General features: G+C 57.5%; 1 protein-coding gene across 2 annotated transcripts in view; it reads right to left on the bottom strand.

The window, feature by feature from the left end:
- Positions 1–4,670: 4,670 nt before the first annotated feature.
- SELPLG (selectin P ligand) overlaps positions 4,671–11,954 on the bottom strand; it is a 9,510-nt gene continuing 2,226 nt past the window's right edge. The window contains exons 2-3 of one of the 2 annotated variants that reach the window (XM_014463978.2): positions 6,994–7,430; positions 4,671–6,948 (exon numbers count right to left, since the gene is read on the bottom strand). In XM_014463978.2, coding sequence (XP_014319464.1) covers positions 6,208–6,948; positions 6,994–7,425 — 1,173 coding nt within the window. In that variant the 5' untranslated portion in view covers positions 7,426–7,430 and the 3' untranslated portion in view covers positions 4,671–6,207. Of the gene's footprint in view, positions 7,431–11,954 lie in introns of both variants that reach the window. The other variant, XM_006098325.3, reaches the window with a different exon arrangement.

Genomic DNA, 11,954 nt, shown 5'->3' with positions numbered 1-11,954 from the left:
GCAGGCCTGGGGCTTGCCTCTACCCCTCCCCCCACCCATCAGGGCTGCCCCAGTCCCCCCAGCCCCCCAGCCCCCCAGCCCTCCAACCCCCGCCAGGCAGCCGGGATCCTGCATGTGCACAGCGGATTGGTCTTCCCCCATCTTCCCCGGGCTGAGTCCCGCCTCCCAGAGCCAGGACACACGCAGGCACACGGGCGCTGGCCAGGGGGGATGGGCCCCAACAGCTGGAAACATCTGGTTTGAATTGTCGCTTGGAAGCACCCGCCAGGCAGCCAAGGAATTTGGGAGCTAATTTTAGGCTAAAAGACCAGAGAGCTCAGCAGGGCTGAGGCTGGCTCCCCAACCCACAGAGGCGAGGCTGCGAGGCTCGGGGGAACACGGAGGCCTCCACGGTACCCCTCGGATGGTCCACGTCGGCCCCGTAGCCAGGGGCTGTCCCTCCCAGGATGGGCGCTGACTGGGCACCTGCAGTGTGCCAGCCACGTCCCTGCTCACTTCAGCCCCCCACAGCCCCGGGAGGAGCAAGGGCGCGTCTCCCCATTTCACAGGTGTAGAAGCTGAGGTTCCCAGAGCTCAGAGCCCTGCACCTAGTCAGGGAGTGGGGATATGACCCAGGTCTGCCGGACTCCTAGCCTTAGACGCGAGGTTCTCTTGCTCTCCGCCCCTGGCACTTGTCCCACAGCCCTGCCTCTGCCCTCACACCCTTGCAAAGTGTCCCTAGCACGTGCGTTCATTCGGCAAATGTTTCCCGAACCCCTACTGTGTGTGCCAGGCCCTGTTCAGGGACAAAGAAAGAGTGACGTGGGGGACAGAGGCCCCTAAACTTGCATAGCAAAAATCAGTATACCACCGACATCACTCCAGGCAGCCATCGGTGCCTCAGAGGGAAAAGGGGGACTGTTGTCAAGGACAACTGGGGCTGGGCTGCAGGGAGGGCCTCTCTGAGGAGGTGACATTGCAGCTGCGACCTAAAGGACGAGAAGATGCCAGCCATGCAGACGTCTGCGAGGAGGGTACCAAGCAGAGGGAACAGCACGTGCAAAGGTCCTGAGGCAGGAGCATGTGAAGAAGGAAGAGCGCGAGTGAGAGAGGTGACAGGTGCCCTCCTTCACGCATCCAAACGACACATCTGTCAAGAGGTGAGATGGGGGTCTGAGCAGGGCAGGAGCTGGGGTTCAGAGGCTTTGGCTGGTGGGATTAGGGGACCCCACTGTCTTACGTATTTATTTGCTGGGGGGCTGCGGAAAACTCCGGGGGGAATTCCTTGAAGCCTGTTCTCAGTGCCTGGGACATTCTTCTCTCTATATCCTTCCTCCCAAGTGAACAAGTCTGCATCTTTCCAGTCTCAGGCATTCTCCTGACACCTCCTCACCCCACCTCCAAGGTCTGGCCACACCGCGCGCCCTCAGAGCCCCCCGCCCCTCCCCTCTGGACTCTGGGCCCTGCCACAATCTGGGTGATCATTCGATTCATCTCCCTCTCCCTTTAGACCCAGGAGCCCCAAAGGGCAGGGCCAGTTCTGTACGGCTCCCCCGGCATCCCAGGACCCAGTACAGGGCCTGGCCCAGAACGGACTCATCATAGCCATCGAGTTCTGGGGCTTGGCGGGGTGCCAGTGAAGGGCGGGATCTGGAGGATGAGTTTGGGGAACCTCTGCCCAGATCACCCCAGGGCTGGCAGCCCGAGCTCATAGACAAAAGGGACCTGGAGTAAACTTAGCATCCCCCCCACACACACACTTCCTGTCTACCCGCCTTCCTTCCCTGTCACCGGAGCTGAAGTCAGCAGTCTGGTTTCTTAGCAGTGTGTCCTGATGGAGTAAGAGGTCCAGCTTTCTGAACCTCAGTTTCCCCTGCAGTGAAATGGGGGTAATTATTGTGTCCACATCGTAGAGTTGTTGTGAGGCCTAAAGAAGCTCATACAAACTGTTTGGCCCGGGGCCGGGCCTGCAGTCACTGCCCAGGAAATGCCAGCTCCTTGTCCCCAGCCTCCTCTCTTTGTCTGTGTCCTGCTCCTGCTCCTGCTCCTGCTCCTTGCAAGAAGGTGGGGCGGGGTCCAACTTTGTCACCCTTCCGAGCGCCAGCGTCTTCCCTCAGCAGCCACGAGCGGCAAAGGGTGACTGATGGGGACTTCCAGGCGCCAGGGCCGGTCAGCAGGGGTGAGAGTTTGGGACATGGGATTCCCCTAGAACCCCGCTTGCTCTGGACGGTGTGACATAGTGGTAAGGACATGGCTTTCTTTAAACAACAAAAAACAACGGCTATGGGCTTTCTGATTCAGGCCTGGGTTCCAATCCCAGAGCTTCGTGCATGAGCTGGGGCAGGCGAGTTCTTCTCTCTGAGCCTCAGTTTTCTCGTCTGTAAAATGGGGAGGGAGCTAGTTCCTCCTTCCCAGGCTGTTTAAGGGGACCCCAGGAGATGTTGCAGATGTGCGTGCTCGGGCTGTCTCTGCTGAATGGATTAATCGGGCAATTCGGGCGCTGATGTCCAAGGACAGTGGGAGGTCCGGGCAGGAGGAAGGGCACATGGTATGCAGGAGCCGGCCTGCGTCTGAGAGCCAATTGTCAAATTTTCCGAATCTTGTGAGCCAGTTGTTTCATAAGTTAAACTATGTTACATTACAAACCAAGGTCCTCCATACTCAAAACCCACCAATTTCTAATTATTTTACTACATTCTCCTATTATTTATGCTCTTGAGATGACTTACATGTATTGTATCACCTATTACCGTGGTTGGCAAACTGCGGCTCGAGAGCCACATGCGGCTCTTTGGCCCCTTGAATGTGGCTCTTCCTAAGCCTTAGGAGTACCCTAATTAAGTTAATAACGATGTACCTACCTATATAGTTTAAGTTTAAAAAATTTGGCTCTCCAAAGAAATTTCAATCGTTGTACTGTTGATACTTGGCTCTGTTGACTAATGAGTTTGCCGACCACTGACCTAGCAGATGAGTGGCTAGTGGCTCAAAATCGGCCATGGACTTATTTACACCAAGGAGATTGGCAAGCGCCACAAATCATGGCTTGGGTACCACTCCCCCCAAGGCGCCAGTTGCTAAACATTGACCACCGCCCTTCATCCTCTGGACAGAAGGAAGCTCAGGGCTGACCCTGGCTCTGAGAGCTGGTACCGGGCGCCCCCTGGTGGCTGCTTCAAGCACCCACCATCTCTGACTTCAATCCTGCACCTTGGAGAAACACACAGAAAACCAGGCACTCCAGGACCCCAGGGAGAAAGGGAGACCAGCTCCCTGCCTCAAAAGACGAGGTAACTGGACCCTGAGAGAAATTCTCAGATGTCCCCCCAAGTCTTTTAGCCTCTGGATCCCCAACCCCATATGGGGAGCCTCCCAGCTGATGTTTCTGATCACTCCCTAAGGGGAAGTGAGTGACATGTGGCTCCTAACGCATCAGCCCTTTCTCTCCAGGGCTGGCTGCCCCGGACCACAGTGGACACCCCTCTTCCACCAAAGCACCTCGAACGCACCTCCCTCTGTATGACACTCGTCCTGGAGGTTCAGGGCAGGGCCAGGCGTTCCTCCACGTCTCACCGTCTCACCGACTCTGATGCCTCCCCTATTCCCCCCTGCCTTGCCCCAGCCCCGCCTCTTCCTCCCAACCCCTCCCGCCTGAGCTGCAGCCAGTACCTCAGACCCAAGCCTCTCTGTACAGGTTGCGTCCTGGAGGGGAGGGGTCCTTCGCTTCCAGAGAGGCCCCTGGAGGTATTTTTCTAGAAGAGAAAACACCTCCCCGAGATGAACTGCATTTTCCCAAGCAGTGTGGGCTTGGAGCAGCAGGTCCTCCTCACTCCCTGTAGGAAAATGACTGAAAGGCATTGAGTCGGAATCCCGCTCAGCCACGGAAGGTGGGCCCCTCGCTTCACCTCGGGAGGCCTCGGCTTTCTGATGTGAGCTCAGGTTAAGGAGGGTTTTGAGAGTGGAAATGCGTGCACGCGGTCAGGTGCCGTGTAAATCGGGCAGCCACGCGTCCTGATTTGTTGGGGCTGCAGTTCCCCACCACAGGGGAACTCGGGGCTAAAATCAGGCAAGTCTAGCCCCAACGGGCTTGGCTCAGGGGTTAGAGCGTCGGCCTGGGGACCAAAGGGACCCGGGCTCAATTCCGGTCAAGGTCACGTTCATTTCCGGTCAGGGTCACGTACCTTGGTTGCAGGCTCCTCCCTGCCCGGGCCCTGGTCTGGGCTCATGCAGGAGGCAACCAACCCATGTGTGTTTCTCTCACATCGATGTTTCTGTCTTTCCCTCTCTCTTCTACTATCCCTAAAAATCAATGGAGCCTTGGGTGAGGATTCGCCAACAAAATAAAAATAAAAAGTGGAAAAAAAATACAATCAGCCAGAACCGGTTTGGCTCAGTGGATAGAGCGTTGGCCTGCGGACTGAAAGGTCCCAGGTTCGATTCCGGTCAAGGGCATGTACCTGGGTTGCGAGCACATCCCCTGTGGGAGATGTGCAGGAGGCAGCTGATCGATGTTTCTCTCCCATCGATGTTTCTAACTATCTATCTCTCTCCCTTCCTCTCTGTAAAAAATCAATAAAATATATTTAAAAAAAAAATACAATCAGGCAAGTTTCAGGCAGACTGGGCCCTCTGGTCACCCAATGCTGAGATCAGGGGTCAGCAAACGCACAGAGCCCAATCCAGCCTGCTGCTTGTTTATAAATAAAGTTTTATTAGAACCCAGCCAACCCCATTTATTCACAACAGTATCCATCGTGGCGCTGCATTGGGTATGATAAGGGAGTTGAGAAGTTGCAACAGGGACCCTGCTGCCCGCAAAACCTAAAATATTTCCTGCCTGGCCCTTTAAGAAAAAGTCCGCTGGCCCCGAACTTTTAAATGACAGCTAGTCGGTACTCCTGGGAGCTGGACAAAAGCCATGAAGTCTGCGGGAGGAGTGGGTGGGTCCTGGGTGTTAATGGGAATCCGGCCCCAAGTGGGACGGAGAGGACACGGTGGGGTCCTGGGGGGGCTGGCGTTGATGCATAGACTTGTCTGAGATTTGTGTGTGGGGGGGCAATTCTGTAGGTCAGAACTGGGTCAAAGGGGGATTTGAATAAAGAGGTCCCTTACCTTACCCCCAAACGGCCTGAAACCTTCCCCAGCTGCACAGGGATATACCAAGATGCCCTCCCCACTACCCCACCCCAACCCCACCCCCCAACCCTGTGCCCAAGACACAATACTGTTAACCCAACAGCCTGTGCATGGGGCTTCCTGAGGGGGATGGACTGGGGGGGAAGGACCGACCCCCCACCTGAAGGAGGCACCTTGATGTCTCGAAGCATTCAGCCAGCTCATGTTCATCAAATATTTACCGAGTGTGGCCACGCTCAGTGGTTGAACGTCGACCTATGAACCAGGAGGTCACGGTTCGATTCCCAGTCAGGGCACGTGCCTGGGTGGGCTCGATCCCCAGTGTGGGGCATGCAGGAGGCAACTGATCAATGATTCTCTCTCATCACTGATATTTCTCTCTCTCTCCCTCTTCCTTCCTCTCTGAAATCAATAAAAAACATATATTTTTAAAAATGTACCAAGTACTGGGTCTGGGCTGGGCAGCAGGACATGGGGTACTCCGGGGAATGAGACAGAGCCCAGCGGAACCTGGGACACAGGGGAAGGCGAGAGAAGGCAGGATGGGGGGTTACTCTGTCACCAGCAGGGAGCTCGCTGGCCCATGCAGCCTGCCCCGGCCCTCACGGGCAAGGGGAGAAAGGGGACATATGTAATACTTTCAACAATAAAGAACTATTTTTTTAAAAATAGTGGAAACTCAGAAAGAAAGAAAAAAAAAAAAGGCCTCACCCTGGGCTCCCCAGAGGGGTAGCTGAGAACACCCCAGCTGCCCCCAGCGGGGTACCGCAGAGTGGTCTCAGGAACCCCACGCTCCTCAGGACCCACCCCCCCAAATGCATGATGATTGGCAACCAGAAGACGAGAGCAGTGGGTGAGGGCAGGGGACCTGAGTCTCCCCTGGGCTCGTGGGAATGAGACTCCAGCGGCCAGGAGGAAGGAGAGGCCTGCGCCCTCGGTCCGGTTGGAGTGGCCAGGGTCCTGCCCTAGAGATCCCTCCCCCAGGGGCTCGGAGGAAGCCCAGACGGGTGGCCCAGGGCCCGAGCGCTGGGTGGTGGCCGCGGAGGGAGCGGCCAGGAGCCGGGGTCCTGCTCAGGGGCGCGGGCAGGGGCGCTAAGGGAGAAAGCTGTGCAGGGTAAGGTCATCCCCATTGTGGTCCTCCCCGGGCGCTTCCAGGAGGCCCGGGCCCTTGGCGGCGGGCAGGCTCCCGTTGGCGGTGGCGGCGGGCGCCTCCCCGCCCTCGGGCAGCAGGGAGGAGATGCAGACCATCTCAGTGGGCGAGTAGCTGCGCACGTGGTACATGTGGTTCCTGCGGGAGAGGCGGACGGCCAGCACCACGGTGCACACCAGGAAGGTGGTGGCCACCAGCGCCAGGATGAGGATGGCCAGCAGGCAGTGCTTCACGGGCATGAAATCCGGGCCCTTCGTGGGGCTGGGGGACGCGGAGCTCGGCGGCGAGAGGCCCTGGCTGCTCTTCCCCTGTTTGATGAAGGCGTCCGATGAATTGCTGGCGGCCACGGTGGTGCCCCCGTGAGGATCAGACAGCACGAGAAAGGCCGTGGAGAGACCCCTTGTGGACAGCGCCTTCGTGGTGGCTGGCTCCTTGGACAGGGTCTCTGTGGTAGTGGGCTCCGTGGGAGGGGCCGCTGTGGTAGCCAGCTCTGTGGACAGGGCCTCCGCGGCTGCAGGTTGCGTGGTCAGTGGCTCTGTGGTCAGGGCCTCCATGGCTGCAGGTTGCGTGGTCAGTGGCTCTGTGGTCAGGGCCTCCATGGCTGCAGGTTGCGTGGTCAGTGGCTCTGTGGACAGGGCCTCCGTGGCTGCAGGTTGCGTGGTCAGTGGCTCTGTGGACAGGGCCTCCATGGCTGCAGGTTGTGTGGTCAGTGGCTCTGTGGGCAAGGCCTCCGTGGTGGCCAGCTCTGTGGATGGAGCCCCCTCTGTGGATAGAGCCTCCGTGATGGGAGGGATTGTAGTGCCCAGGTCTGTGGTCAGAGGGCCCGGTGTGACAGGAACCCCCTGTGAGGCCAATTCCATGCTGAGCTTCCCAGGGGTTGCCCCTCTGGCATCCAGGCCACCAGAGTCCCCTGTGGTCACCTCCGGAGTGGCTGGCTCGGGGGAACCAGGCCCTGCAGACTCTCTCTGCCCCAACGTTCCCATCGCAGCCTGAAGCTCGGGGCTCAGGGTCACACCCGCTGTGATAGTTTCAAGCGTGTCTGGAGGGTCCGTGCCATTCGCCTCATCGTAGTCTTCCAGGTCATCCTCGATCCCATCCGCCGGGATCTGCTGGAGGCTGGGGCCCAGGAGGACCAGCAGCAGGAGGAGTGGCAGCGGCATGACACCTGCAGGGACACACGGACAGAGGGACGTCAGGACAGCTCCACCCCTGAGCTGCCGAGCCCCCCGGGCTGGGATGCTGGGCGGCCACAGCTGGGCGTGTGTCTGCTCTGGGGCAGACGCTTGGCTGCAGGCACCCGCCCGACCCAGCGCGTGCCCGGTGCACAGCGGGCCCTCCGCCAACAGCAGCTTTTCCCACTGATCAGCATGAATGGCCACTGGGTGCCGATAGAAAGCATCTGAGCTGCCGTGGCCCATACACCCGTGCGTTAGAGCGTCGTCCCCATACACCAAGGCTGTGGGTTTGATCCCCGTTCAGGGCACATACAAGCATCAACCAGTGAATGCATAAGAAAGTGGAACAACAAGCCAAATCTTCCTCTCCTCCTCCTCCTTCTCTCTAAAATCAATAAAAATTAAAAAAAAATTTTTATAGAAAATATGAACTATTAGAGCTTCTAGTTATATTGACTTTTATGTCCCCCCTTCTTAATCCCTATTTTTGTATACATCGGTAATATAACCTGAGTGGCGTCGTTCCTGTATACAATTCATCCGTGGATCCATACACTCATCTGCTGATGGGGGTGTCCAGGAGCAAGAGCTGGAGACCCCAGGTTTGGACCCTGGAGGCCTCTTGGTGTCTGGTCCTGACTCCTCTGTTCCACTCTCCCCAGTCTTGGCTCCCTGCCCCCTGCCCCCTCCCCCTTCCCTCAGCTGCACAGTTTTTCTTTTTCTGTCTCAGGGTCTCAGCTCGGACTGGCTCCCTCTGGCTATGTCCTTGCTCACACAGGGGGATGGCAGCACCTACCTCTAGGCTCTTGTGACATGAAACGAGGTGATGCAGAGCCCTTAGCACTCTGTTCCCAGCAAGCTCTGGCAAAGGCGGCTACTTTGATCTTTCACAAACCTATCCCGCAAGTCCTCCAGGGCCCAGAGCCTTTTCAGAATGGCCCGGCCCTCGGGGAGCTGACAGGCATCATTGGCCTGTGGGTAGGGTCACTGTCCACTTCAGCCTCCGGGCTGGGAAGCCAGAAAAGGGCAGCGCCTCTCCCTTCGGCCAGCTCCCTGGTCTCGCTTCTTGGCACCGTGAACACTCCTGCTTTCCCGTTCTTCCTCTCTCCTCACACTGCCCCTGGCACTGGCTGGTGGGTGTGCAATTCAAAATCGTGCATTAGAAAACCCCGCCATGAGTGACAGCTGTGTTCTAGGCAGGATTCAGGTATTTCTGGGTCCTCGGACATAAGACCCTCCGCAGCGGGCCACCCCTGCCTCAGCGCCGGGGGCAGAGTGAGCCTGCGTCATTTCCAGAACCTTCCCTTGCTCATCGCGTGATTTGGAGCGAAGAGCAGCGACTTGCTCACAGGCCCCTCAGCTTCCAGCCTTACTCTGACCTCCTTTCGTTGGTGAGAATTATGTTGGTTTCTAAAATGCCAAGCTGATCAGATCGGAGAATAATTTCTTAAACCCAACTCTATGGTATTTGCATCAGACACCTCTGGCCCTCCCGATTATCCTCATTTCGCTGTGGAGGGATGAGGCTCAGAGAGGCGAAGCGATTTGCCCAACGACACACAGCTGGCGAGAGGCAGAGATCAGAATTGAACCCAGCGAGGATTCAGGAAGGCTTTGAGGAGAGACCGAACCTAGCTGTGGGGGCAGGAGCAGAGGCTGGGAGGAGAGCTTAGCTCGCTGTGTTTGTGGCTCGGGTTGGGGAACAAGTTCGGGGGGTGGGGGGGGGGGCAGAGTAAGAATAAGAAGGACCTTAAAGGCCACATCACCTAGAAAGGCCGGCCCCATATGTACCGGGTGCCATGCAGGGCACAGGACTGGGAGCACAGACTATGGGGTCAGACAGAAAGATGTTTGAGCCGAAACCGGTTTGGCTCAGTGGATAGAGCGTCGGCCTGCGGACTGAAAGGTCCCAGGTTTGATCCCGGTCAAGGGCATGTACCTGGGTTGCGGGCACATCCCCAGTGGGGAGTGTGCAGGAGGCAGCTGATCGATGTTTCTCTCTCATTGATGTTTCTGGCTCTCTATCTCTCTCCCTTCCTCTCTGTAAAAAAATCAATAAAATATATTTAAAAAAAAAAGATGTTTGAGTCCTGGCTCTGGCTCTTACAAGCCGTATGACCTTGACACAGATCTTTGCCTTTCTGAGCCTCGGTTTTCGCATCTGTAAAATGGGAATAACACACAGTACCTATCCCATAGGGCTGTTGAGAGAATGCAGTGAGATGATGGATTCAGAAGTTCCCACAGTAGGTGCTTAATAAATGTGTCACACACACATACATGCACACCCACATACATGTTCTTTGCCTGCTAACGTGCCTTCTGGAGGCAGAGTTTCTTTGCACATGGGGGGTGGGGGGGTGCCTTCTTGGGGGAAGAGTATGTGGCCTAACCTTGGCCCCACTCCCCTGGGGGCACAGGCACTTTGGAAGAAGCCCCAGCTCAGAGCCATATTTCATAATTATGAGAAGACTCAGCCCCGCCTCGGGCAGTTCTCAGTTCCTGGAAGGCTGGGCCCTCAGCCACTTCCTGCAGAGGGAGGGCGAACACTCCAGGCCCAGCCCACCAGTTCCTGGGTGGGGAGAGGCCTCTTGGTGAGTCAGGGCCCCACGTTCTGAAGCCTGGGGGCTGGGAGGATGCCATGGAGGGGGCCGGGGCCTGTTCCCAAGGTGGGCCCTCACCCCGGTCTCCATCCCACAGTCCCGTGCTTGCAGGGGGCCGGGGCCTGTTCCCAGGGGAGGCCACTTAGCAGCTGTGTCACCCTGGGCAGGTCCCTTCACCCTCTCTGAGCCTGTTTCCTCATCTGTAAGACAGGTCCTATTGCTTCAAAGAATGGTGGCGAGCCGAACTGGTTTGGCTCAGTGGATAGAGCGTCGGCCTGCGGACTCAGGGGTCCCGGGTTCGATTCCGGTCAAGGGCATGTACCTTGGTTGCGGGCACATCCCCACTGGGGGGCGTGCAGGAGGCAGCTGATCGATTTCTCTCATCGATGTTTCTGACTCTCTGTCCCTCTCCCTTCTTCTCTGTAAAAAGTCAATAAAATATATTAAAAAAAAAAAAAAAGAATGGTGGCGAGCATGGAAAGAGATGCAGCCGGGAAGGCCCCAATGCTGGCATCCGCGGGGGGGTGGGGGGGGTCGCGCTTTATGTGGGGGGTTCTCTTCAGGGCAGTGGACAGAGGAGCAGAGGAAAGGTGCACCCCAGGGAGGGTACAGAGCTGGTATCCCCCCTGCCACCCCTGTGCACAGTTAGGGAAGCCGCAGGGGCCTGTGAGAGCAGACCCCGCCCCTGTCTGTTGAGCCTCGGTTTTCTCATCTGTAAAATGGGAATAACACACAGTACCTATCCCATAGACAAGTGCACTGGGAAACCCACGTGACCCCGCCTGGGCCTACCTAGGGCCACCAGCTTGCTCTGAACATCCCTGACGTTAGTGCTGAACGTCCCCGATCCCGTCTCCCTCAGTCCCAGGCACCGGCCTATTTAGTGGGAAGAACACGCGGCTCCCAGAGCTTCTGTGGCTCCTGGGGCCACGCAGGTCGCAAGGAGAAGAGCCGGGAGTGAGCACTGCCCGTGAGGGGCAGGACAATAACTGATCCTGGCTCAGATACACGTACTACAACCAAAGATGTCTCACAAAGCCCTCACCAGCCCTGGCCGGTTTGGCGCAGTGGATAGAGCATCGGCCTGCGGACTGAAGGGTCCCAGGTTCCATTCCAGTCAAGGGCACATGCCTGGGTTGCGGGCTCGATCCCCAGTGTGGGGCACGCAGGAGGCAGCCGATCAATGATTTCCTTCTCGTTTTTGATGTTTCTATCGCTCTCTCCCTCTCCCTTCCTCTCTGAAATCAATAAAAATATAAACGATAAAAAATAAAGCCCTCACTGTGGATGGATCATCCCCTCATAGGAGGCACCTCCCTCATCTTCACTCCACACTGGCTGTGACGATGCCCATTATACAGATTAGGAAAACAAGCCTCAGACCGGGGACTTCCTCCAGGCCTCACCTCATCTCTCCTCCAATGGCAGGAAAACAGCCGCTTACCACAGGAGGGGGGCTGAGCAAGGCTCTGAGAGAGGGACAGAGAGCTGTCACACCCCACTTGTCTGCTGCTCACCTAGCGGCGTAGGGCAGGCACTGCCCATTTCCTGTCTTCCAAGCTAAACCCAAGCTGCTTCTGCCGAGCCCCGCCTGGGCTTGGGGGGGTGGGGGGTAGGGGGGCACGCACCCCAGCTCCAGAGACCACCCTGGGCCACTCGTGACCTCCCACTCAGAATATTGGACCCCAGGAGTCCCAACGTTCACGTTCCTGGAACCTTAGGATCCGGAAGACTGAGCATCTCAGGGTGTGGGCTGAGCAGCCGCAAGAGAAGGGACGGCTCCAAACCCACAAGTAGGTCAAACCGAGGCCCACGTGACCCCTCACCGCCCACCACCACCACCACCACCACCCCGCTCCCCGTCACAAACACACTCTCGATCCCCGTGCTGGTTGGCATCCTGAATTGAAG

Source organism: Myotis lucifugus, unplaced genomic scaffold (genome assembly GCF_000147115.1).
Source record: "Myotis lucifugus unplaced genomic scaffold, Myoluc2.0 scaffold_229, whole genome shotgun sequence".
Classification (NCBI taxonomy): domain Eukaryota; kingdom Metazoa; phylum Chordata; class Mammalia; order Chiroptera; family Vespertilionidae; genus Myotis; species Myotis lucifugus.
Note: the sequence above shows the minus strand (reverse complement) of the source record. Positions and strands in the feature narration are given on the sequence as shown.